Source organism: Tetranychus urticae, chromosome 1 (assembly GCF_039701765.1).
Source record: "Tetranychus urticae isolate SD_2017Ah chromosome 1, NJAU_TeUrti_SD_1.0, whole genome shotgun sequence".
In the NCBI taxonomy this organism is placed as follows: domain Eukaryota; kingdom Metazoa; phylum Arthropoda; class Arachnida; order Trombidiformes; family Tetranychidae; genus Tetranychus; species Tetranychus urticae.
This window is the reverse complement of record NC_142958.1, coordinates 16,695,436-16,722,454: the sequence shown is the minus strand read 5'-3', so window position 1 is coordinate 16,722,454 and position 27,019 is coordinate 16,695,436. Positions and strand designations below refer to the sequence as shown.

The following is a 27,019-nucleotide window of genomic DNA, read 5'->3' as shown; positions in this document are numbered from 1 at the left end:
TCAAACCAAATCAATACCAGTCTCCATATGGGTTAACTCAACAATTAAAGACAAAAAAGAGGTTTTAAAAAGACAATTATAATAGACATTTTTGGGCAGTTAAGTAGATATGCTTGTATAACAAGCATCTTTATTGTTAAGTTAAAATTTTGACATAAACGTAAAATTTACATAAAGAGTTTAAAATTTGTATTTTTCATAAAAAAAAGCGTTGCGTTATTTTTAGGTGAAAAGTCGATGTCTCTTTGAAGATGTTGACGCTCTCGACTATAAATATGGCAATGTTATTCAAGGAAAGTTAAAATTTAACGATTTAATTTATTATAATTGTTGACTTGAGTTCCCATTCAAATTTTTTCGATTAATTCCCCTGTAAGTGGACATAGGTACTTCGGGAGGCTCTAATTCTTCGTCTGAAGATAAACCATCAAAAGCTTGATTTACCATACCATTAGTGCCATAAGGATTTGGTGGTCGTCTTTGTTTTGAGTCTAGTGTTGATCTTGCAGGATTACGAACAAACTCATTTTTTATTCCAAGCGTCTGCATTCCAACATGATCATCATATCCTAAAATATTTTTACTGCGCTTTATGAGAGCAGTAATAGTTTCTCTGTTTCGTTTACCACCAAGAACAGGAGTTGTAGCTGTTTTAATAATGAAAATAAACGTTAATTATCATGTCAATTCAATATTACATTAAAATTTGTTGAATATTTAAAAAATACTTACTTCCTTCTTCTTGAGCTTCCAAAATCGCCATAAACTTCTCTCTGAACGCAACATCCAAAGTGCCGGTTTTAATTGTTTGTCTGCCACGCATCTCTAATTTTTGGATAGTCTTTCTAGCTGCGATTCCATAAGTATTGTCTTCCGAGCTTTCACCATCATTGAAACCTTGCAATTTCTGGAGTTGACGAGCAATATCAATAGCATTTCGTTTAAGATCATCTTCACCAGAAATGTCATCACGTTTACTTTGGAATAGATTAACTGAGGCTAACATGTGAGATAAAGTTCCGAATCGATGAAACAGCATACCAATCAATTGGATGAGCAAAATAAGACCAAAGAAACCAACAAAGACCAATCCAATTGGTTCCATTTCAAGATATTCCTTATCAATACGGATTTCATTAGTTTCTGGTATAAATGTAATGTTTTCTCTAATACCGTAAGGCCAATCTACATGAAGAATGTCCTTATTCAATTGAAGTATCAGCACAACCAAAACAAATAGAGCATTTAACATGAAAAATGAGAAAACTACTCTATTTCGCAGCTCTTTCAATTCAACAGCTACACGAGCTTGATGATCTTTATTTTGGTCGATTGGATAGAGATATTTGGAAATCAGTTCCTTCCAAAATGCGATTTCATTTTCTGCAAGCTGCTTGATTTCACCATCTCTCAAATCTTCATCTTCAATCCAGTATGGATGGTCTTCATCAAATCGTGGAGCAACTTCTTCATTATCCTTAATTGACATATCATCAGTTTGTGATTCTGAGCCAATTGAATCCATGTCTTCATGTTCTTCATTTTCTGTTACAGTAGATAAATTATCTGAAAATCTAGCATTACGTCCAATCGAAGATCCTTTACGTCTGGGGCCACCAAGTGGGTCAAGATACTTTTCAAGAGCACCAAGTTTGTCAGTCATTTCACTAAGATGTTGTTCAATTTTAAGTAGATGAATCTTTTCGTCGTTTGGTTTGGGATATGTACAGAAAGAGCACCTGAACAAGTTTGCCAGACTAAATTCAATAGATCCTTCTTCTTCTTTAGCGTTTGGATTAAGATTCAAGAAACTCAATAAGTTGCCCTTTTTGATTTCTTCAACAGCTTTCTTTTCCTCTTCCAGCTCAGCCTTGGTCTTTTTAGACTGAACTTCACGTGTTCCCCAAGTAACAACGTTCAAGTTGACCAGAGAATAGATCATAAGTAGAAGGTACATGCATGGAATCGAAAGGAAATAAAGTAAACATGGATATAAACAGTGAAACTCTTGTGGATGAAGCAGTGCCGCCACTACAAAAGACCCAGATAAAGCTATGAAAAATACGGCAGACGGTGAAGTAACACCATCTTCAGCCATTTGAATAGCGGTACCAACAAAGACAGCCATCATGAGTAGTGCATAACAAGCGGACATTATTTGTGCAACCAGAATCTGTATATCATTTTTACATGTGAAACAGATAACGATGAATATGAGTATTGGTATCAAATTGAAAAGAAACGAGTCCCAATTGGATATACGAAAGACAGCAACCATAGCTCCGACCAACATAAGAAAAATGGTTCCTGGTTCAAGAATCGTTCCAACCATCAACATTCCTTGATAAACAATATAAAGTAAAGAGATGTGATCATTTACTGCCACAGTTCGCTTGTAATCACCAAGAAGATCAAGAATATTAGCCATTGTGGATGGAGCCCATCGACGTCGTTGAGTATAAAATTCACCAAAACCTTCTGGACAATGTGTATAAGCATCAGCAGCAGCTGAATATTCAACACGATAACCTCGTTGTAAAAGAAGTGTACAAAGCCATCGATCTTCACCTTGATCGTATTGTACATAATGTAAGGCCTCATCGGATCTTGTCGTATACTTTCTCATGACATTATCATCCATCAATGCTTTAGCACGGAAAAGTGAGAAACAACCTGGACTACAAAGTACACATCCAATCATGTGTTCAGTCGCCTTTTGAAGCCAATGACCAACAGCATATTCAAATTTCTGATACCAAGCCATGAGACCGCTACCAACTGGATGAATACGTCCACAGGCAGCTCCAAGATTCTTATTTTTCTTCATTAAATCTACAAGAAGTTGCACTGCTTCAGGACGGAAATTAATGTCTCCATCCAAAGTTAAAATATAGGTATTCTCAGCCATTGTAGCCTTTCGATTAACATCAATTGGTAATTCCATCAAACGATGTCCAAGCAGATAGTACATGTACATTACTTGACTCCATCGTTTTCTGTGACGAATTTTCATTTTATCTTTCAAATGGACATGCAATTTATTACCTCCGGGCAAAACGTATTCCAGTTTACCACCGTAAGGAGTTGGATATTTTGCTGGTGATTTTAATCTGATCTCACATTGGTGAATGTTACTTGCAGCTGTATCAATAACTTCGATAAACTGTTTAACGAAACGATTTACCACTTGATAATCATCATTGTCATCGCTCAATTCAAAAGCATCGTCAAAAAGAATGTGAACTTCAAATTCATAATAGTCTGGGTCAACAACTCGAAGATATTTCTGAGCTTTATGACGAGCTGATTGATCAAAGTCCATTCTAAAAACTGATTTCAACATTTGGATCATTTCTTCAGAGGTTTCATGCCACATTGTAGCACAAACCAAAATTTTTGTTATGAAATCTGTCGATTGGACTGTTGATTTTTTGTCATCTGGATGCTCTGAAATCGTTTCATAATGTAGAGATGGGTCTTGTACATTGTCAGGATCTCTCACGGATTTGTCAATGTCTCCTGCCTTGATTACTTCTTTATCATCCCGTCGTCGATTAAGTATCATTGATGCGTCAATTAGTAAACCACAGTACATAGGATTTACAAACAGTTTCTCAGTTGTCGCCAAACGTTCACATTTAGGGTTGAATATATGGAAAGTAATCCAAAATTGACTGATGTACATGATGACCCAAATTATTCCGTGTAGATTGTAAAAGACACCATCTGTAAAGAACGTATCTGCACTTGGACATGACCAAAATAGATAACGAGGAAGGAAACGATTAAGAGAACAACTGTTTTCAAAATTGAGAACACAAAACTGGGCTAAAGTCATGGCAGTAACGGGAACTGAGAGAATCAACGGAGAGGCAAAAGAAATACGTTGAATACAAATTTTACAAGCAAATTTACCAAAAACATAACAAAACCATGAGGCACTAATTTGTAAGATGAGCATCCAGATTGGTGCTGAGGTTGATGCAGGCATCTCAAGCCATTCAGATTCAATGCCAACATTTGAATCAGATAGAGATTTAGAAAGATCAGATCGGTCGCGTATAATGAGTATTTTGTGAGAAGTGAAGGCAGATTTAAATTGAGTGAATAAATATAAAGCTGATCCATCGACTAAAAGTCGTAAAATTATTGTTGCGATGAAGATGAGTATAATTTTCCATGCTGAAATGAAAATATAGATGAAATAACGAGATTTTTGAAGGCCTTCTTTGATCTGAGCCAGTCTTTGGATAGCACGGAAAGGAGATTTCTTATCAATGTAGTTTTCCCACCATCCAATTGAAATTAACAATGAAGTGATAGGAATGTAAATTGCAACTGGATTGTCTGTTGACTCAGCAACGGACCAAAGTATTAAACCAGAAAGTTGAGCTCCAACGGAAAGAAGATCAAGAAGAGTTTTGTATCCACGTCCAGCTTCACCAGAATGACGAGAAAATAAGCTCAAACAACCAGGAATGAAACAGAAACAATTTGTTAAAATAACACCTTTGGTAACATCTAATGATGGCAGTATCAGGAAAACAAGCATTACAATTCCAATGGTATGTAATGTTTCAACAATAAAAATCTGGAGAAAGAATGAAATCAAAATTTAGAAATAGAAACAAAAATATTTAAAAATGCATCAAAATAGCAAAACTTACTAATGAAAAAACGGCTTTGCTTGGTCTTCTAATTGATTTAAAGGTACATATTCTGGCAGCTCGAAAAAGTGTCATTAACTCTGGAACTATAAGAACTCCTATTAAAGCCCAGATCCAAGCGACCCTTTCTGGATCGGACAAATTAAGCACTACTTCATATTTTTTATCTCGATCCAAACTTGGTATTCCATGGCTGCAAATGATTAATCCCGTTCGATTTGGTTTGATGATTGAGGTCATAAATAAGACTAATCCTTTGGATAGGACAGAACAAGCAAGAACAACTATGAAAGTAATCACATAGGCACATAATTTTAATATTTTGAGTATCACATCAATCCATTCGGAGCTTGAAGTTTCATCGTCATCTGGTGGGGGCGATTCAACAAAAACATCCCACTTTTTAACTGTTTCACGAGCCATTGAGATAAAAAGACCCGGTAAATAAAAAGTCTTTTAACACCTCCGGTCGATGGGGCTTTTACTTTTACTTTTACGGCAATAATTAAAGATGATCCAAATTTGATTATTGGTGACGACTAATCTCAATCAAAAAAATGATGGTAAACAAAAACGCACACGAAAGCGAGAGAGAGAGAGAGAGAAGATTTAGGTGTACTGGAGCAGGTATCCAGAACTGGCAAGATGGCGTCCATGCCAGAACAGCAGAACCGGAATTCTTACAACTTACACCCCTTATAGTAAAGAGGCTGGGTATGAACGCTTAACCTTAACTAGGTCAGACGATCGATCGCCAACATCAAAGCAAGCAAGTGGATTAATGGAAACTAAGTCTTAACAATCGTTCCATTTCACTCTTTTGAATGTTGATTTCGTTCAGATGAAAGCCTTTATTCAAACGTGAATGATCTAAATTCATTTGATCAAAAAATTGATGAATTTTGGTTCATTTCAAGAACAAAACAATTTATCTTTTGCGAGCCAACTCCAGCTCCCATACTTCTACGTGAAACGTGTTCTTGTTGTATTTGACCGTGATCGATTCTTGACCGCTCATGAGCTTGATCTACATCGAAGATCTTTGAAATGTCCTAAAATGAGCCAACATGCAATAAAACAGTAGTCGGTTTAGTTTTTCTGATTTTTCTCGGATAATTAAACCTTTGCTTACCTTTTCCCAGTTTCGAATATACAGGGCGTTAGCGCTAAAAGTTTTATTTCTAGATTGATTCAGCAACCTTGATGTTAAAAATTTTGCTACGCAATATATTACAATATATTAATACATACTATGTCTTTTTCTTTTGAATTGGAAACTTTAAAAAATGAAAAATTGTTAGTCTTCGTCCAGATTTAAGCTTCTTCAAGTTCAACCTTCCATTGGTTTTTAAAAAAAAAATTTCACTAATGAAAAAGCCTGTCTCTGAAACAACTTTTGAGATAGTTTTACTCAAAGCAAAGGTTCAGACACTTAACTGCTTATCTCTTAGGTATCTTAAAGAGCTGAGGCTATGAAGGGTACCTGTAAACTCGCTTAAACTCATTTAAGCTTTAAGACAAACAGAGAGTTCAAAACTTTTACAACTTTAAAGCAAACTCGTCACTAATTATTTGCTGCTTTGGCAAGTAAATTATCAATTTTGGTTAAAAAATTCGTGCACAGCGATCAAGCTCAAACTGAATTAATCAAGTTTCCTAATTTTGGTAACTTGTTGTATCAGTTCGAAAAAGAATTGCTATCTAGACATTTTACAGGACACCGAGCTTTTTCAATAGTGAAAGAAATTTTTATTTTTGAAAACCAATGGCAGCTTCCATTTGAAGAAGCTTACATCTGAGCGAACCCTAACACTCTTTTCAGTTGTTAAAAGTGACTAATTTAAAAGAAAAAGGCTGTATATAGTTTTTAAAAAGCAATAAACTGACCTCTCCCACATATTTTTGAACCAATTCAGACCCAATTACTCTTATGAAACAGGCGTCAGTACGAATTGCAACAGCCAGTGCACATAAAGTTTTACCAGTTCCAGGTGGACCAAACAATAAAACTCCTTTTGGAGGCTCTATTCCTAATTTTACAAATCTTTCCGGCTATGAAAATAAAATAATAAAGTTAACATTTTGACTCGAAACTAGACATAGATAATAGACATAATAGATAGCAATGCAAGGATACTCACATGTAATAAAGATGTCTCAACGATAATGAGTTTCTCAATTTGTTCTTTACAATCACCAACATCACTATAAGTTACATCGGGTTTTTCTTCCACTTGCACCATAGTGACAGTATGGTCAATCTTCGGAGGCAACGGTAAATCAATCTGATATTGGTTTCTATAAGCCCGACTAATATTCATTTGATATTTAACTGCAAATATATGTAACATCCCAGACGTCCAGTTAAATACATAGCTGGAAAGTTCAAGATGAAATTTAGTACTTTCATCATAAAAAGACCTAGACTTTTGTTTTGAATTCCTGAGTGAAATAGTATCAATGATTTTTCACATCAAAGATTCAAATTAACCAGAATATCTTTTTTTCTCATCACTTTACATACTTTTCTTCATTCTATCTATTCTTATACTCATTTTTTCATTTTCTAACTTTTCTTTTCAATTATTATCTAATTATTATTCCAACTACTTTGTATTCAAACTGAAATCAAAACATTGAAAGATCGATCTTGGATCGATCTCTGAGTCGATATTTTAATTTTTTCGATCCGAAGATCGAGCTTGAAAATCGCTGATCCTGCCATCTCTGATTAAATGGAAACACAATTTTGTGCTAAATGATGACTTGAGAATTTTTGAGTGTGGCGCTCGCATACTCACTCTGTAATAGCAAACTCACCTTATAAATTTTGTTTTAATCTATCCTACTCTTTAAATCCCATTACGTTTAATTTTTCTATTAATTGTGATCTAGTTTTAAGTAAATCAATCTTGTTATTGAAATAATTAAAATGGATTATCTAGGAGCTGATCAAAGAAAAGTTAAAAAAGACGATGATGACAAAGAGAAAGACATTAAAGGTTTGTTATTGTCTTAACTATAAAATCTTTACTCTGTCTATATTGTTTATACTCATTTCTTATTCAAATTATTGTTGATTCATGTCATTCATTTTAAAAATTTAGTTTTGGATGAAGTCGATATACAGCTTCTAAAAACATATGTAAGTATCGTGAAATTTTTAATTCAACCTCAAGCCCATGTATTGGATAACATTTTTGGTCATCTAGTGTTTACTTTTTGCTAATTTTTTTCTAATTTCTTATAGGGTACTGGTCAATATAGCCGGGCCATTAAGAAAGTTGAAGATGATATCCAAACGATACTTAAACGAGTAAATGAATTAACAGGAATTAAAGAATCAGACACAGGACTTGCACCTCCTGCTCTATGGGACTTAGCAGCTGATAAGCAAACTTTACAGAATGAACAGCCTTTACAAGTTGCCCGGTGCACTAAAATCATCAATCCTGATTCAGATAGTCCAAAATACATTATCAATGTGAAGCAATTCGCTAAATTTGTTGTAGATCTGGCTGAGAATGTTGCAGCAGCAGATATTGAAGAAGGAATGAGAGTTGGTGTTGACAGAAACAAATATCAGATTCATTTACCGTTGCCTCCGAAGATTGATCCTACTGTCACTATGATGCAAGTGGAAGAGAAACCCGATGTAACTTATAGTGATGTAGGTGGTTGTAAAGAACAAATTGAGAAACTCAGGGAAGTCGTTGAGACACCTTTATTACACGTGAGTATCCTTACATCGCTATCTATTATGTCTTGCTTCGAGTCAAAATTTAAATTTATTATTTTTTTCATAGCCGGAAAGATTTGTAAAATTAGGAATAGAGCCTCCAAAAGGAGTTTTATTGTTTGGTCCACCTGGAACTGGTAAAACTTTATGTGCACGGGCTGTTGCAAATCGTACTGACGCCTGTTTCATAAGAGTAATTGGGTCTGAATTGGTTCAAAAATACGTGGGAGAGGTCAGTTTATTGCTTTTAAAAACTATATATATTCATCAAGCTAATAAAAATTGGGCCTTTTCTTTTTTAGGGTGCTAGAATGGTTCGTGAGCTTTTCGAAATGGCACGAAGTAAAAAAGCCTGTCTTATTTTCTTTGATGAAATTGATGCTATTGGTGGTGCTCGTTTCGATGATGGAGCTGGTGGGGATAATGAAGTTCAGAGAACTATGTTGGAACTTATTAATCAACTTGATGGTTTCGACCCTCGTGGTAATATTAAAGTTCTTATGGCTACTAATAGACCAGATATTCTAGATCCAGCATTGATGCGACCTGGAAGGTTAGATCGTAAAGTTGAATTCGGTTTACCAGATCTAGAGGTGTGTAATTTATTTATTGTTTTGAGAATTTTTTCACAATTTGTAACAATTTTTTATTTTTTACAGGGTCGTACTCATATATTCAAAATTCATGCTCGATCAATGAGCGTTGAAAGAGATATAAGATTCGAGCTCTTAGCTCGACTTTGCCCTAACAGCACTGGTGCTGAAATTAGGAGTGTCTGTACGGAAGCTGGTATGTTTGCAATTCGATCTAGGCGTAAAGTAGCAACGGAAAAAGACTTTTTAGAAGCCATCAACAAAGTCATAAAAAATAATGCTAAATTCAGTGCTACCCCAAGATATATGACTTACAATTAATTTCTCTTCACGATCTTCATATTTTTCTTACATCCAATTTAATTAGCAGATATGAGATTTCGTTAATAAACACCAAATTTCTGAATATTAATCATTAAATTCGTTTATTTATATGACTGTGAAGTTATAAAAAAATTTCTAATCCACGGGCAACGAAATTATCAATATAAATATTTGAATTTTAATCAATTAAAAAATAAACAAAAATTTTTACATTTCTGTGCTCAAAATTGGTACAAATCAACTATTTATAGTTGAACGATTTTTAAGCCTTTCTAAATATCTATTTCGAGCTTCTGTAAAAACTTCTGCAACTGTTCTTTTCTTGAAAATGGCTTCCAATTTTTCCTCTTTTGTTCTTTTGTCTTCCGGTTCGCCATCATCTAATTTTCCATCAACCAATTTTTCATCTTCTAATCTTTCGTTATCCAATTTGCTATCATCGGATTTCGAACCATCCAATTTCATATTTTTTGACTTAGAATCTTGTGATTTCGTGTTTTCCAATTCTGTGTTTACCAATTCTGTTTCTTCCTCTTCATCTTCCGATTCTTTGTCTTCCGCTTTTCTATCTTTTCGTTTTTCGTCTTCCACTTTTCTATCTTTTCGTCTTTTATCTTCGACTTTTCTATCTTTTGGTTTATCGTCCTCTGTTTTCTCATTTTTGTTTTTCCCATCGGTAACAGAATTAAAAAAATATTTATAAAATCCACTGAGATCTTTTTGCTTTTTCACATCCATTGCTTCTTCTAAAGCTTCTTCATATTTTGCTTTCGCCTCGGCAGCTCTTCGCAATTCCAGTTTCTCCTTGTAAGCTGATGTTATGAACGTTGGCTTATCAGCAAATTGATCACCTTCGGCATCTCTTTCAGCTTGCACTTTACGTTCAAATCTCCTTTCCATTTCTTGTTTCCTTTTATCAGCTGTTTTGAGTAAATTTGAAATATACTTTGATTTGTTTTCCGTTTTAGGTTTCTTACTCTGTTCTTCCTCTTTATCCTTTTTTATATCACTATAAATTTCATCATATTCGAAGATTGATGGATCTTCTTCCAGAGCTCGCTTGATGTTTTTCTGAGCAATCAATCGGTTTGCCATGATGGAGATTCAATTTTCTGAAAAAAACAAATTTATAAACACAATAACAAATACACAAACACGATGTAAACAGAATTAGACTTCAAATCAGTCAGAGCGTAGTGCGCAGTCGCAGAATAAACTACTATTTTTGCAAAGAGTAATAGAGTTACTCTTTGTATTTTTGTCTATTAAATATTAAATATTAAAATTTTTATTATTGTAAGTCCTGTGGCACAATCTGTTTTACACGAAGTAAATTAAATTGTGGCGTAATAACTTACAATTTAACCTTTACACTGAATAATTCTGATTTAATTCAATAGTTTACCGTCTGATTCATTCAGATAATTTATCATTTTCCATCATAATTGCGATATAATTACTTTTATTATGCCTTGCTGATTACAGTCTGATTAGTCATTAAGAACATTTTATCATATCTTGTTATGAAATTATGCTTAAAGTTATTAAAGATTCGAATTTACATAAGTTCTAATAAATTCTTTAAATGGACTATTTTTATCTGCAATACCAAACAAATGAAACGGACAATAATTATTAAAATGACTTGGTTCTTTCAGTCATTCACCCGGTTTTGTGGTTATTTTACGATAAACTTAAAGTGCTGCTGATGCTTATTGCTTCGTACGAGTACAAATTTTTAACTTATTTTGCAATAATTCTGAGTCATTCGAGGAAGAGATAATCATGAAAAGTTTACTAAGTAATGTTAGAAGCTTAGTAGATATATAGATGCTATTATTCTCTGATAAAGTTTTTAAATTTATGATCTAATCATGACTTTGACAATTATTCACTTGCGAATGAATGAATCGTAGATAAAGAGAATGTCATGGGTCTTGAATTTTCCTCGATTCGATTAAATCAAGAATATCACCCTTGCCCAGTTCTTTGAGTAATCTTAGTTGCACAGTTGGTTTGTTTATCGTCATTTAACACCTGAATTTTAATCTCTGGATGGCATACATTTAAGTCTTTCGAATGCAGCTTTCTCCAAGCTTTCTCTATGGTTAGGATGAGCAATGTTGATCAGCTCATAGGCTCGTTGTCTTAATGTTTTACCGAAGAGATAAGCGATACCGTGTTCAGTAACAATATAATGTGCATGAGCTCTGGTTGTTACAACTCCAGCACCTTGTTTCAAGAATGGCACAATCTTGCTTTCTCCTTTTTTGGTTGTTGAAGGCATAGCCAAAATTGGTTTACCTTTGCCATCATATCCAAGAGCAGCTCCTCGTAAGAAGTCAACTTGACCTCCAAATCCTAGTAAATAAAGAAGTAATTAGCTGTAAATTCAATATAATTACAATCGAAGGGAATATTTACCGGAGTAAACTCGAGTTCCAATTGAATCTGAACAGACTTGCCCACAAATATCAACTTCAATGCAAGAATTGATAGCAGTAACCTTGGGATTTTGTGCGATTACTGATTCTCTATTGACAAAGTCTATGGTCCTCATAGCTAAAAAAGATCGGTAAAATAAGATAAGAAGGATTATCTCAGAGATTATTGAGTTGAAAATATTGAGAGAAAAGATAAGATGAAGTTAGGAAATTTCTTATTATGCATTGTGACAGCATAAAGGAAATTGACTCTACTTCAAATAATAAAAATGAACAGAAAACGCTGGAAATTAATAGAAAACTTACTAATAAAAGGATTATCATCAACAAAGTCGAATAAACGTCGAGAACCAATGATAAAACTAACTACTATTCGTCCTTGTTCTATATTCTTCAGCCTGTTAGTAACTACTCCTCTCTCTACCAAATCTACGACACCGTCTGAAAACATTTCAGAGTGAATGCCTAGATCTTTGTGGTTACCACAAAGAGCAAGAACAGCGTCTGGAATGGCACCAATACCCATTTGCATTGTTGCTCCATTTTCAACCAGATTCTCGGCTATATGTTTTCCAATCATTTTTTCAATGTCAGAAAGAGGTTTGGGTTTATGTTCTGGTAACTCTTTGTCACAATGAACTACAGCATCAAAATGGGATTCATGAATAACAGCATCTCCATTGGTGCGAGGCATTCGTGAATTAACTTGAGCAATGATGTACTTAGAGTGGATTAAGGCAGCCCGCACACAGTCAACCGAAGTTCCCAATGAATGATTACCATGGGAGTCCGCTGGACTAACTTGGACCAAGCTCACATCAGGTTTGATGATTCCTCTGAAGAAGAGTTGAGGGATTTCACCGAGAAAGATAGGAGTGAAATCAGCCCGACCTTCAGCAATTGGTGTTCTACAATTAGCTCCAGTAAATAAAGAGTTGGATCGGAAAACATCAGTTAAATCAGGTGCATTATATTCAGCTTCGCCCTCGGTGTGAATATGATGGATTTTGACACCTTTTAAACTGCTCTTACGTCCATGCTCAGCTAGTGCAGGTATTAAGCCTCTTGGAGTAGCAGCTGCACCCTGAATAAAAACAGTATCACCTAAATAAAAACAAAAAATGACCGGGTAACAAAAATTTTCATAACACCAAATATTCAGAGGGAGAAAATTAGCAGTTTTCAGAAAACAAGAAGAAAATCATGAAGGAAATGAAGGATATAAAAATCAATAAACAAATAACTTGAAAAACATAAAGATTAATAAAAATAAATTTACCAGATTTCACAACAGATACAGCTTCTTCAGCGGTCAGTTTTTTGGGTTTACGATTTGGAATTGGGTAACAAGGTTCAGGTGAATAATCATGAAAAGATGACCTGAGAAATGGGTTGGCAAAAAGCCCACGAGAGAGAAAACTTTTAGCAAGATTACTTTGCATTATTAGTCAAAGGGTAGTAATAGATAAGGTAATAATAAGGCAATAATTGAGACTAGATGTAGAAAAATGCTACAAATAATTAAAGTGAGAAGGAATTTGCCCGATGATATAACAACAAACAACTTCAGTCATCCAATCTTTCATATAGCAAGTAGCTGCAGATGGCGCTAACAGCTATGTGATGTAATTTTTTCAATGAAATTTCGAAATTTCTGAATCAAAGATTCAGCAAATATTTTCTCCAAGGTATTATTAATAGATGCAGTTCCACCATTTTGACAGAATTTCATCCATTCAACTTCAAAATTTTTGCGGATTTTCTCCAGCAAATACTGTTTCTTACTTTAAATCAACTTCAGATTACATTTTGTACTGTTCAACAAATAATCGATAGTTACGATTTCAATCGGATTATTTCGAACTTGCAAAGATTTTACTAAAGCCACAGGTTTATGTTTCTGTTTTGACTGCTTTTGATAGTCTTATTCACATCACAATCGCTCATAACATTGTCTAAATTCAATTGAATTACCTTTACATGCGATTGATTTTTTTGTCTTCCTTTCAATTGAGTCAATAACTTGAGTTTTGATGATTATTCAAATTTATTGTATTTTGTAAAAAACTCTCTTCGTTTGGTACTTTAATAATGCCGATATTCATTAATTCACTTTAAATATTGAATAATCAAAATTTAAATTGCATAGCAATGCAACTTTAAGGCGGACCTAAAAACTAGTTTTTAAATAGATTTGTGCTGCCATCTCATAGTAACCAGCTAATAACTTTGGCTCAGCTGTTTTTTCACATGTTTTCCTCGTTAGTTTGATTATCAAACTTTGATTTATGGATTTCAAACAATAGTTTATAATTTCAACATGCCATTTACCTTTGTTATTTTATTGATAAAAATTTATTAGTTTTAACTAAATTTGAATGATGGACTTGCCAATTGGCGGAGCAAATTTTAATTTGCCTACTAAAAATTGTGATGAATCGAAATTATGTGCTGTATGTAATGAAAAAATTTTTAAATACAAATGCCCTGGTTGTTTAACAAAAACCTGTTCAATCGAGTGTGTCAAGGTTCATAAAAATGAGCTTGATTGTGATGGTAAACAAGTTAAAATTCCCTTCAAGAAGATTGAAGATTTTGATGATAAACAATTTTTCAAAGGTAAACCAATTTTCTCAGCAATATTTATTTTCTAATTCTGACTATAAATTATGATTAATAACTTTTTCTCTGTATTTATAGACTTTAATTTTTTGGAAGAAGGCTCAAGACTATTAGATTGCCTGAAGAGAGATCGTCAAAATATCATAAAAAGTAAGGATCAGTTGCCACCTTGGTTGAAAAAGTTGGTCTATGAAGCTCGTTGCAGGGGAACGCGTCTCAAGATATTACCTGCTGGTTTTGAGAAACGAAACAAAAGCAAAACAACATTTATGTATGATAAAAAAGAAATACTATGGGATATCGAATTAATCTTCACTCATATCACCGTTAAAGGAAATCTTATCGAAAAACCTTCGTCAATTACTCTCAACCGAATGAGTGAAAAGAAAACTTTGAGTGAAATTATTCAAAGTATACTAAATCCTACAGACATAATGGAAAGAATAAATTTATGGAAATTCCTGACATCATATCGTTTAACTGATCCTTCATCGATTGTGGTTTTATTATCTAATGGAAAGAAATTTCACGAAGTTGACATGAACCAGAATTTGGCCAAAATTCTTGAATGCAAAACTATTGTTGAATATCCAACTTTTGTGGTAACTTTGACCGAATTCAAAGATCTATTTCCAATTGAGACAAACGAAGAAAAGATAGTTGCCAATGAAGATGGATCTAAATTAGTCAACGGACAAAATTCAAATGGCAAGGGACGGTATCAGAACAATAAAAGAAAAAATAGAAAAGGAAAGAGAAAATTTGGAAAAGGATTGAAATCTCACGTTGATGCTAAAATACCAAAAACAAGTGAGAGTGATTCAAACAGAGAAAGTTGTGCTCACAGTTTAATTTCTGAAGCTTCATCGATTACAAAAGATTTGGATACAAGTGCAATTAAAGGATCTCCAATGGAAACAGTTGAACCTAATAGTTCGACTAAAAATATCAATTCTTGTCCACTTTCAGCATCCTTCCAAGTTACCAAAACAGGTCAACATGACTCAGACGTTTCTTCTCTTTCGACTAGTGATGATGAAGATTATCAAAGCTTTGTCAACATTGGTTTTTCCCGATCATCATCTGGTGTTTAATTTGTCTGTCGTTTTTTGCAGCTCTCTTTGAATAAAAGTAAATATCAAATTTTATATTAATAAACATGTACATTTAAATAAAATAATTTTTTTCTACTCACTTTTCAAGTCTTTTAACATCTGAAGTAGAATGTTCGATTGACATATGCAACTTGTTTATCCTAGTCTGCAACTTTGCATGTTCTCCTGACCTTTTCAGCTTATCGATTGTTTCGGTAAGTTTTGCCTTCTCTTGGGCCAATTCATTGAATATACTTTCATTTAGTTGTATTTCACATTCAATTTTATCGATCTCTTTCAATTTCATCTCTCGGGTGGCTTCCAATCTTTCTCGATAATCTTCATTGTAATGATATTTTTCGAAAAAATTGTTTACTTTATCTGCAAACTTGCTTCTTAATTCTGTTAATCGTTGTTCACAATTTGTTAAATTTCCTGTCAGTTTTTCATATTCACTATTCACTAATATTATCGCATCTTCCGTAATTTTGGTTTGAGCTTTCAGCATGAATATTGCCACTTTATTTCTTGTGTCTTCTTTAGGCTCATTTGGAAACATGATTACGCTGCAGTAACAAAATAAACGAACACAACAAAAACATTAGTTTTGTCTCATTTGAGTTTAAAAGATACAATAATAAATTCACTTACCAATTAACTGTACAACCAATTGGTCGAGATTAATCAAATCAAATGTAATAACGCTAATAAACAAGAAAAATCAAAAAAAATTAATGGCGTTAAAATAATTCTAATTAAGAATTTCTAAAGTGTTCTTAAGTTCCACCACTGATGAAAGCGCCATCCAGTATCAAATTTAATTTTCTAACATAATTACATGAGTTGTAGACAGATTACAATTTGTAGTTAGTTAATAACAATTTAAGCAAATGTAATTTTTGTTCACTTAATCTCAAAAATAAATTCCGAATTAGAAAATCAGACCTAAAACAACTTTCAATACATTACAGTCAATTTTTTGGTAATTAATTACAAACTCAATCAATTCTTTATTGCTACAATTTATTACGTTAACCATAAACGGTTTATGCGTTTCTTCACGTTTTTGATTATCTAATAATTTTTATTATGGGACTATTTGCACGATAATCTTGATTTCGACCAACCCCAAACTGAGTATCAATTTTTTGAACTGAATTAACTTTATTTCTCATAGTGTAATCTTGACTGACAATAACTTAATTGAGATTTGTTACTGGCTTGGATCCAGTTTAATAATAAGCATCAGAATAATTGTGACTGTTAACCTTGTTTCTTTTATTATTAGAAGCAGATTATGACTCGTTTAGATAAATGATAAATTCACTTTACATTCTTAAAAAGTCAATTAAGTTGAACTTAATTTGGATTACCAGTTTTACTTGCAAACTATTGACTGGTCTATTGGATTAGTGTTAGACCAATTGATTGTGATGTCTCAAATATCAAAATATCCTTTGTAGCGATGTAAGTAAAAGAGAATAGGACTAATTAAAGGGTTAATTCAGGTATTAATCTGGCTTTCAGCTTCTACTTGATGCACAAATCATGTACTGTACACAAAAAATATTTGAATTTGCCAAACTTCCAAGGCTTTCAAGCTCTCACTTCTGAACAGTTGTTCCTCAACAACAATAACGATATCAACAAAGTAACATTATTTTAACATCTCAATCAATTGTTGTTTTACCTATTGATATGATCAACCTTTCAACATTCAATTAAATTTTAATGATTGTTAAAAATAATTCAAGTGTCAACTCCACCATTCAATAATATAATATAGTTGTGTTTTATATTTGTTTTGCTTGACATTCAAAATCCTCTTCAGCTTATGCCTTTAATGCGTTTTGATCCTTATTTAAATATTAATTCATTGATGAACCTGATTTCCATCATCATTCTGACAATCTAAAATAAACATTACTGAATTTACAGATCTTTGTTCACCTAATCTTCAAAACGTAAGTGATAATATCTGTAATTCACTTCAAAGGTAAGTGACTGTTTTTTGTGTTCCTTATAATTTTGTCCACGTATCAATCCTCATTGCCAACCTTGTGTTAAATCAGCTGTCAGAACTAGATAAATTTCCTCTCTTTTTGCTTAAAAATGTAAAAACTATTCTCAGGTTGAAATAGAAAGAACAAGAATTGAAATATAATGCAGTAGAGATGCTAAAATTTTATCAGCTGTTCTTACAGTTATGAATGACCTTAAAGCCTATGAGGCATTAGATTTTGAAAAATGATCAGATAGACTACATAATATTAAATATTATTGTATTGTTTAGGCTCTTTTGTTTTGTCCAACAAAGATGCTATCACTTTGCATTATATTTCTGTAAACTTTAATAACAAACATACGATTCATAGGCGACTACAAGTTTTCAGCTACTCTAATTTAAAGCCAAATTAATATTGTTGAGGCAATTTCTTGTGTTGATACTTTTCTAGTCAATGTGAAATTGCACTGAAACTCCCGGAAAAACTACTTTTAAAATAATAAACGACAATTTTGTAGCCAAACAAATGTAATGGTCATTGCATTTGTAACAAATAAATTAAAAATCATAGCTATCATTTACATGTATTCTTGATGCAGAATGATCTTTTCCTTGCAGTGCCATTTGCAATATTTGTATTAAGTTATAATAACGGCAAAAGACCAGCACTTGGGCGACTATTTCTGCGGTGCTCTGAGTTTATAATGAAAAGATGGTCATTCATAATACATAGCATCCTGTATAATTGTAATCACAGCACTAATCTTTAAAGTTAATGTTGTCTTGATGCTTCATTCTCAGCTGACTTTGCTGTATCCAATATGAGAATTTCCAGAATTTCGCCGTGACTGGATGAAATTTTGAACTTTTCTGGACTCAACAATATTTGTAATAAGCGATTGAATTCAGTTGGATCTGAATTTAGCAGCTTACCTCAAAGACTATTCTAACTATGAGAATTTCTTATTGCGATTCAACAATCTTTAATCTTTGATACATGTAATTATGGTAATTTTTTTATTAAATAACCTATGGAAATATAACTTCCATTAACCCTCTAACTCACGAGTTACAGTTAGTCACTGGGTGCGTACGTGATTCAAAATGCAAGTACATCAGATTGTAGCTTTTAATTGATATTAAATTTACCCGCTTTATTACCAGATTGTTTCCTCTTTTCATTAGCAGTAAATTTGTTAACCATGTCGATTTAAAATTATGTGCCAACAAGATTTACATTGAATCAAAATAGCACAATATCAAGCATTGAAAGCAATCCTTCGATTCATATTTTTCATTTTTTGCTTGATTTATTACGAGCTCACGTGGTAGGTAACTGTCATTTCCATGCAGCTTGTAATGATATCTCAATATTCAGCTTGTAAAAATAACTAGACAGTGCTCTTGTTACTCTGATTAATTTTAAATTATAGCCTAACCAAGATTTAATTCAATTGGCAGATTAAATTTTAAACTCAACGCCACCTTCCTTTCAGCTGTTCAACTTTTAATTTGTCCTCTGATTTGTTTTTTACCTCATGTGTTCAATCAATTTTTGACTATTTTTTAAAGATGGTTTTTTACATGTGAAATTTATTTTATCAATTCTTATTCATTCATTAACTTAGTAACAATTTTTATGGTTTTCATTTAGTTGACAATTAAGTCTTTCATGTTTCTGTCTTTTAATTCATTCTCACTCACCAACTTGTCAACTTGGCAATAATATTGAGTTGTTTTTTATCATCAGCAGGCTGTGTTCTTGTGGATATCAATCACCATTCCACCACCATTGAATCTTTATCTTGGTTTCATTTTACTCTCCAACATACATCACAAATAATTTACTCACTGGAGGTAACCGTTTCTGTCTTTGAGTGATCTACCTTTAGAAATTTTCATTGCCGTTAATTCATCAACCCTGCAATCACAGTTTTTGAAGCTTTCAGTTCTACAAACTATTCATCAAATTTTCCATACAAACACATCATGGCATCTAAAGACAATCAAAAGCCAACACAAACCATACCAAAAGCAATGAAATTTGTAATTGGAGGAACCGCTGGGTAATAACTTTAACTATGATTACTTGTTATTTACTTATGATTTATGGTCATATAATTTAATCAAACTATTTATTTTTTACAGAATGGCTGCAACAATGTTTGTTCAACCATTTGATTTGATAAAAAATCGTATGCAATTGACAGGTATGTTAAATCAAGGTTTGAGGAATAATTTTCATTGATTATTGTATCGCTTTCTATTTCAGGTGAAGGTGGAAAACCAAAAGAACACAAGACAAGCTTTCATGTGTTCAGATCGGTCATCAAAAATGAGGGAATCCCAGCTCTTTATACTGGACTTTCAGCTGGTCTCTTCCGCCAAGCATGTTATACGACTGTTAGATTAGGTGTATATTCTAGTTTATTTGAAAAATTTTCCTCATCTGATAAACCTCCAGGTTTCTTGACCAAAGCTGCTATTGGTATGACTGCTGGAGCTGTTGGAGCTTTCTTTGGTACTCCAGCCGAGGTTTCTTTGATTCGTATGACCTCAGATGGGAGATTACCTATTGCCGAAAGAAGGAATTATCGCAATGTTTTTGATGCTCTTTTGAGAATCTCAAAGGAAGAAGGTGTTCTAACTTTATGGAGAGGTTGTGTACCCACTATTGGTCGAGCTATGGTTGTTAACGCTGCTCAGTTAGCTTCATATTCACAAGCTAAACAGTCCTTACTGTCGACAAAATATTTCAATGATAACATTTTCTGCCATTTTGTCGCCTCAATGATCTCAGGATTAATCACAACAGCTGCCAGTATGCCTGTTGATATTGCCAAGACTCGTATACAAAATATGAAAACAATTGATGGTAAACCCGAATACAAGGGAGCAATCGTAAGTTTCTTTTGATTTTTCTTCACTTTCAGATTAACTAATTTCACCATTCATCAATTGCTTATCTTTCTTTTTATTTTAGGATGTTCTTGCCAAGGTTGCCAAAAATGAAGGATTCTTCGCATTATGGAAAGGGTTTACTCCATACTATCTAAGACTTGGCCCTCACACTGTATTGACTTTCATCTTCCTCGAACAAATGAATCAAGCTTATGGAAAATATATTCTTGGAGTTGCTGGAAAACAAGTTGGACTTTAATCACGAGATTAAAAATCAACAAGCTTATCTCCATTTCATTTTTTTTGTGTTTCTGGTCTTGTTTTGGGTCTTCAACATGTGTACATCCTCCGAACTATCGTGTTTTGAGACACGTTTTCCTTATCGATCTTTATTTTACAAAAATGCAACAAATTAATGGTCAACAAGTTTACCAAGTGATATTCAACACTAGCCATTTTAATTCTGACAATTTTAGTCACTATTTTAACTCAATTTTTTTCGTTTACAAATTTTGTTTTTTTTCCTGTTTTCATCTTCCCCATGTTTCCTTGCATCCTATTTTATCAACTCTAATATTGATCATAAATGCTAAGCTATCAATTGAGTTGCAATAGTCTGTTAAATTTTTTCTAATCTACATTTAATTTACGAAATTTTGATCTGGTAAACTCAAATTATAAACTTTTATTTTTACATGTTGAAATCAATTCAAGTTTCCCCACTTACATGGAAATTATCTTTGTGCAATGACACCCCAATGAGTTATCATTCATTGTTGTATGTACATTATTCGTTATCTGAATCTTATTTTTTTGAAGTGTCTCATATCAATCTCCGGAATAATGTGTATTTTAACTTTTCAGCAAACATAAAGGTTATGACTATTCATCTGTTGAAATTGTCTCTCAATTGTTGAAATTATCTGTTTACATCTCATGAAGTTCCCTTTTTGAAGATTAACCAATCCTGAGCTACGCTATGCAGAGAATCTCAAAGATCTTACAATTGTTAGCCAATCTGTGCTGTATTAAGATAAAAGCTATTTCTATGCTGACCTATTGGTCAAAGAAACGGCGACTTATTGCATAAATTTATGTATTACTCTACCAATTCAAAATCTCTAATCCAATCAAGTTTTCATAGTAGAGCTCAGTCAGGAAAGATTGACTTTCAAACAAATTGAATTCAAATTTAAATAATCAAATGAATTTTAATACGATTAAGGATACAATTACATTGAAAAGATTTTAAGGTGATATAAGTTTTAATAAAACTGAACGATTACAACATTAAATTTCCGTCAAAAAGATTCGAATGTTGGTGTTTAACAAAAGAACTATTAGAATTATTTGATAGCAAAGCCACTTATTGACAATGCTTGTACAGATAAAAAACAAATTAAAATTCATTATAAATCTAAATGAACTGATTAATGGATAAAATGAATAGATCATTTCAGAGAAGACACATTTGCTAGAGCATATTCAAAATCCATTGAACTCCAAACGTCAACATGGTTCATAATGTCATCGAAATATAATGAACAGTCGACTTCATCGATAACTGAAGGAATATTTTTGACTGCTGTGAAAACATCTTGTGGTGTAGCTGGGTTAAATTTGGCAATGTAAGATCGCATTTGATCAAAAAACAGTTCGGTTGGACTGAAAAAGGTAGATTCGCAAGGATAACTGACAAATACTTTGTTGCTGATAGATTCCATGGTGGGGTCTTCTCGGAGCTCACCAAGCTTGTGTCCATCCAGCACGCAGTAGAATTTCTTTGCGTTTTTCTGTCCAATGCGAACCAAAAACTTCTTGAAAAAGTCGATAAATTTATAAGGTTCTTTCTTTACTTCAGGTGAACTGGCTGGTGATACATTTGGGGAAGACGAGAATGGTGATGGGTCTTCCTCTGCTTCGTACATAAATAAGCCATCTGCTTGCATTGCAACACAAATTGTGAATGTTTTACTTTTGATTGACCAACGAGGTGAAACTTTCTTTCCATGATGTACTCTAGTATTAATGTTTAATTTAGTATAACCAAGAAAATAGAGATCAGGTTCGTCAGCAAGTGGTTTAAGTCGCCTGGCAAATAATTGCCTTATCACTGGTATATATTTTACGACCGGGTTACTGGGAGTAAGATCGGGTACACGTCCAACCGAATAATGAAAGCTATGCAAGCAACCAGCAATCCTTTCCAGGTCATAACGAATATTATAATGTGAATCCAGTTTAGAATTAATTTCTTCCATGGTTAATAAACAGTCCTCCTCAATATAAGATCGAATCACATCACTCATTTCTGGGGTTATTTTGGTAGAGATTTTCGTTTGACCAACAGGAGATTTAACAATAACAGGCGAATCGTCACTTTTCAATGCCTTTCCAATAAAGCTGAAGTTTTTATATTTTTCAATGACTGATCGAACAAAGTTAGTATTTAATTTGAGATTACTGTTTGTCCCTGGCTTCAGGACATCCTGGTCAGATCCATTGCACTTTTCAACATCTAACTCTTTGATTAAAGTCATCTTTGTTGTCGTAGGTTGAAGGTTAACAGTAAAAACAGAGAAAAATATCACAGAAAAAGTAACAAGAGTTGAAAATTAGAACAAGTCAGGTCAATAAAGTATTAGACACAATGAGTAAAGGAGAGAAAATCAAAGCTTAAATAGGGAGAATAAATTTAATTTTCTAGAAATTACTCTTATCTTTGACCAATGAGAAGCTCATTTTGATATTATTGGAAAACGTCTTTCAAATAAAATGTCGTTATTTGTAAATCATTAATCTTCTGTTGTATTTCTCAACAATCATTTTATTTGAATTCAACCCGCTTTAACATGCTATCTTGTTCTTTATCTTCATTATTTCGATTTCTTATTTTAAAAGCACTCTTCTCAAAGAGTTGAAATGACTCTTCTCCGTAACAAGTCAACCATTGCTAATCCATCTATATTGAAATTGAACTTGAACTTAAGGGTCATTCAATTCACAAGTGTCCATAGATTGATATGCATTAATCTGGTAAATATTAACCATAGATCAAAATTGATAATTTTAATTATATTTTGACCACTTACAATGTTTTATAAAAACAGATATTTAATCATTATTGAGCGACATTTTAGTTAAAATCTGTCGAATCGACCCTTATCAACATGAAGTTATTTGTCGAGTATTTTTAACTCTTTTGCCTTATTTTGCTATCTATTACCATCAAGAATTAGACGTGTATTAGTTTTCAACAAAACTTCGATTCAATATTTTTGAATTGTTAATAGTATTCATTTATTTTCCATGAGCTTGTCGTTTCGACGCTAAGTTGGTCATTATTTACTTAATTATTCAAATAATGTATTTGAAAAAGTATAATTATTTTTATTGATATTTAACTTTCACCTAGATGGCTCTGAATACTGTGCGTTAAATTACAGGAATGAAATAACGCCATCTATGGGTTTAAAAATAGTAAAACATTCAGCTGTTTGAAAATGTCAATTTATTGAAATCTTTCAACAGAAATATTTGTTGTAAATTTAATCTAAATGTTTACTAATTAAGTGTATTATTTTTATTAATCATCATGGGAAAATTTTTGTCAAAAATTTTTGGCAACAAAGAAATGAGAATATTAATGCTTGGTTTGGACGCTGCCGGTAAAACCAGTACGTTAAATTGAATTACTCTTTCTTGTTATACTCAATTGTCTATCAACTATAAAATAATTATTGCTACTGATCTAGTGTTTTTGTTGTTGTTATGACTAAATTTTCATTTTCCACCCTAATTTGTGTTAATTTTATCTCTTTTCTCTTCTTTCAGCTATCCTGTATAAATTAAAGTTAAATCAATCTGTAACAACCATTCCAACTGTCGGCTTCAATGTAGAAACTGTGACTTATAAAAAAGTTAAATTCAGTGTATGGGTATGTATATTTAATAATCTTGCTTCTCTTCTCGTTTTTTGGTTTATTTTAATTTTTTGCCAACCTCTTTGGTTTGTTAAGCTAGTTGGAAAGTTATCAAAAACTCTTTTGCGCTTCATTTTTGGAAAAATACAGAATAAATACCAGATTCTAAGATACAGTAGTCTGATATTTTGCCGGAAATGATAAACATAATGAGCTTTGTAAAGATTGCGAACTTTTGATTAGTTATTTATAAATGAAGAAACATTAATGTAGACCAGATTCTTTACGTTTAAGTTACCTGAGATTATCTAAAATCACATTTCATTATCGAAACAGAATATATTACACCACATTTCAAGCTACCAATAATTTGATCTTCCTTTTTTAGCTCTCTTTAGTTTCTCTTGTTTTATGTTCTATTTGTGTTCATTATTGAACAATTGTTAATCAAGCTTCATTCATTCAGTTAATTGAATCCGAGTGAAGCCTGTAGTAATACTAAATCTGATCAACTTTTTTTGTGCAACTGATAATTAAACTTCATAATCTCCTGCTGTTTTTTTCGTTTCATTCTTTTGTCGTTACCAGTTCAATAATTTTTTTTCTAATTTTTTTCTATTTACTTTTCTTCGCAGGATGTTGGTGGCCAAGAAAAAATTAGACCTCTTTGGAGGCATTATTATATAGGAGCTCAAGCTTTAATTTTTGTAGTCGATTCATCTGATCGCGACAGAATAGAAGAAGCAAGACAAGAACTATACCGAATTGTAAACGATAGAGAAATGAGGGATGTTATTATTTTAATTTTTGCCAATAAACAGGATCTCCCAGAAGGTAATGTATCAAATTCAACAATACATATCAATTTCCTCTAACCGATTTACACATTTCGATTGTTTTCCCTCAGATGGTGAAATAATTGTAGTTTATTTATTCATTCATCATTAGATCTTTATGTTTGCTCTCGTTTATTGTCGTCTCTAGCTTTAGTTTATCTCATTTTATCTCATCGTGCATGCTATTTATTACTATCTTATATTCGCAAGAAACTTTTCTTAATTTAATTACAAGTCCTTCTTTGACTGATTCAGCTATTACACTTTTATCTTGATAGACTTTAAGTTGTTATATTGTATTTTTTCATTCTTACAATAATGTGTCAAGCACAGTATCCTTCATAATTTTCCAATTCTATCTCTAACAAGTTAATTTTAATAGAAATATCCTTCAAAATACGACGATAATAGATAGATTTAACTGCATACTTATTTGAAAAATTTTCAGCACCGTCTTATCGGTTGAAAGAGCTGATCAGTTTAAAACTAAATTTTTTTCTGTCTGTTACTTTTTATTGATTTCATTATTTTATTTGTACTTTAATAACTCTTTTTTCATTCTCTTCTCTATTACAGCTATGAAACCTCAAGAAATTCAAGATAGATTAGGGTTGACAGCTTTAACCAAAAGAAGCTGGCATGTTCAATCATCTTGTGCGACAAGTGGAGATGGATTATATGAAGGTTTAACCTGGCTGATGGATAATTACAAATCCTGAGGTTATTTCTAGGATTAAATTGTTGATTAGAAAAACAAATTATATTCCATTTTTTCTCTCTTAATTGAGCCTCCACTAAAAATGAACGCAAGAACAAAACAACACAAAAGAAAACACTCCAAAACCGACATTAGCTGAGACAACTCATTTCAACTTTACTTAACCACCAATATTGTTACCCTTGAACTATTTGATAATTCAAAGTTTTCTCATCATCTTTCAACTATCAACTAAACTTTTCTCTTTCCCCATTTTTTCAATGAGGAAATACTGTTTCCATATCATTAGATGCAATGTCCGTCTAAACGAAAAGAATTTCTCTTTTTTGCCTTTTTCATTCCTTCAGTTTTTTTTATTTACTTTTAATTTCAATTCGAGAAAGTTAATACTCTAACTTGAAATTATGAAAACCTCTTTTGATTCGAGAAAAAAATCAGAGACTTTATTTCATATTAAAGCTTTACTAACAGCTTCAATTCCTGATTGAGCTTTATTCTGATCCCTGAATAGTTAATTTTTGTTTTATTCGGACCGTAATAGTGGTTAAACAAATCTTGAAATGATCAAATCCCGACGGTATCCAAATATAATAAGCTAACTACTAGAATTACTATCTTTGTTAGTGCACAGTAATCATCCATTAACAGTTTCGATAAAACACAGATCGTTTCATTTGATCTTTGCTTATTCAAAATACCTAGCTAACTATTCAAACGTAAATATTATTTACGTAACTCCGAGTTATACTGATCTAATTATCACTCGTTTGAGTTGACTTTCGTTCTTGAAATGGGAGATTTCTTGAATTGAATCCGATGTTGATTTAACTAAATGTAATGTTAAAATGTTTAATCTGTGCCTGAGATAATAGTTATGAATAAAGAAATAAACTATTAATATAAAGTGTGAATAAATGAGAAATAAATTTGAAACCTTGCAAAATTTCATTTATTAATTATCACTTCTGGAGGCAAGTGAAACTTTATGAGCCGTAATTGATTCATCAGCAACAGCAAGGACAATATCTGAGTATTCATCACTCATGTAAAGATGGCCTAAGTTATCAGCTAAACAAGTGATATGGTTGATTTCACCAACAGGTACATTCGTCGCGGCTGATGTTGCGGAGGTTGATGAAGTTGATAGATTAGC

The 27,019-nt window shown here is 32.6% G+C and overlaps 8 protein-coding genes across 10 annotated transcripts; 4 read left to right on the top strand and 4 right to left on the bottom strand.

The window, feature by feature from the left end:
* Positions 1-88: 88 nt before the first annotated feature.
* On the bottom strand, positions 89-7,327 carry kkv (hyaluronan synthase-like protein kkv). 2 transcript variants are annotated; one of them, XM_089268689.1, is made up of 4 exons: positions 6,809-7,327; positions 4,668-6,719; positions 733-4,591; positions 89-647 (listed from the first exon to the last, which is right to left on the bottom strand). In XM_089268689.1, the coding sequence occupies exons 2-4, from the start codon at positions 5,088-5,090 to the stop codon at positions 322-324; spliced, it is 4,608 nt and encodes a 1,535-aa protein (XP_089124815.1). In that variant the 5' UTR covers positions 5,091-6,719; positions 6,809-7,327; the 3' UTR covers positions 89-321.
* Positions 7,328-7,501: 174 nt separating this feature from the next.
* On the top strand, positions 7,502-9,411 carry Rpt1 (26S proteasome regulatory subunit Rpt1). Its single transcript, XM_015925534.2, has 6 exons — positions 7,502-7,669; positions 7,775-7,812; positions 7,918-8,400; positions 8,474-8,638; positions 8,709-8,999; positions 9,066-9,411. The coding sequence occupies exons 1-6, from the start codon at positions 7,600-7,602 to the stop codon at positions 9,318-9,320; spliced, it is 1,302 nt and encodes a 433-aa protein (XP_015781020.1). The 5' UTR covers positions 7,502-7,599; the 3' UTR covers positions 9,321-9,411.
* A 67-nt stretch (positions 9,412-9,478) lies between these two features.
* On the bottom strand, positions 9,479-10,542 carry LOC107359086 (uncharacterized). The gene has a single exon (XM_015925535.3). The coding sequence runs from the start codon at positions 10,416-10,418 to the stop codon at positions 9,561-9,563; it is 858 nt and encodes a 285-aa protein (XP_015781021.1). The 5' UTR covers positions 10,419-10,542; the 3' UTR covers positions 9,479-9,560.
* Positions 10,543-10,773: 231 nt separating this feature from the next.
* On the bottom strand, positions 10,774-13,285 carry LOC107359225 (succinyl-CoA:acetate/propanoyl-CoA:succinate CoA transferase). Its single transcript, XM_015925701.3, has 4 exons — positions 13,047-13,285; positions 12,074-12,871; positions 11,748-11,885; positions 10,774-11,684 (listed from the first exon to the last, which is right to left on the bottom strand). Exons 1-4 carry the CDS (start codon positions 13,207-13,209, stop codon positions 11,368-11,370), a joined length of 1,416 nt encoding a protein of 471 aa, XP_015781187.1. The 5' UTR covers positions 13,210-13,285; the 3' UTR covers positions 10,774-11,367.
* Positions 13,286-14,026: 741 nt separating this feature from the next.
* Positions 14,027-15,483, top strand: LOC107372246 (box C/D snoRNA protein 1). Its single transcript, XM_015940450.3, has 2 exons — positions 14,027-14,386; positions 14,468-15,483. Exons 1-2 carry the CDS (start codon positions 14,146-14,148, stop codon positions 15,481-15,483), a joined length of 1,257 nt encoding a protein of 418 aa, XP_015795936.1. The 5' UTR covers positions 14,027-14,145.
* Positions 15,207-16,278, bottom strand: LOC107372250 (uncharacterized). Its single transcript, XM_015940455.3, has 3 exons — positions 16,135-16,278; positions 15,585-16,049; positions 15,207-15,508 (listed from the first exon to the last, which is right to left on the bottom strand). Exons 2-3 carry the CDS (start codon positions 16,040-16,042, stop codon positions 15,469-15,471), a joined length of 498 nt encoding a protein of 165 aa, XP_015795941.1. The 5' UTR covers positions 16,043-16,049; positions 16,135-16,278; the 3' UTR covers positions 15,207-15,468.
* An 820-nt stretch (positions 16,279-17,098) lies between these two features.
* LOC107372247 (mitochondrial 2-oxoglutarate/malate carrier protein) lies at positions 17,099-21,288 on the top strand. 2 transcript variants are annotated; one of them, XM_089266331.1, is made up of 5 exons: positions 17,099-17,447; positions 19,239-19,554; positions 19,637-19,698; positions 19,761-20,389; positions 20,472-21,288. In XM_089266331.1, exons 2-5 carry the CDS (start codon positions 19,478-19,480, stop codon positions 20,646-20,648), a joined length of 945 nt encoding a protein of 314 aa, XP_089122457.1. In that variant the 5' UTR covers positions 17,099-17,447; positions 19,239-19,477; the 3' UTR covers positions 20,649-21,288. The 2 variants fall into 2 exon arrangements, with proteins under 2 accessions (XP_089122457.1, XP_015795938.1); XM_015940452.2 differs by having other exon boundaries at positions 17,099-17,479.
* Positions 21,289-23,911: 2,623 nt separating this feature from the next.
* Arf6 (ADP-ribosylation factor 6) lies at positions 23,912-26,374 on the top strand. Its single transcript, XM_015940456.3, has 4 exons — positions 23,912-24,066; positions 24,224-24,327; positions 24,948-25,146; positions 25,725-26,374. Exons 1-4 carry the CDS (start codon positions 23,985-23,987, stop codon positions 25,865-25,867), a joined length of 528 nt encoding a protein of 175 aa, XP_015795942.1. The 5' UTR covers positions 23,912-23,984; the 3' UTR covers positions 25,868-26,374.
* The last annotated feature ends 645 nt before the right edge of the window (positions 26,375-27,019 follow it).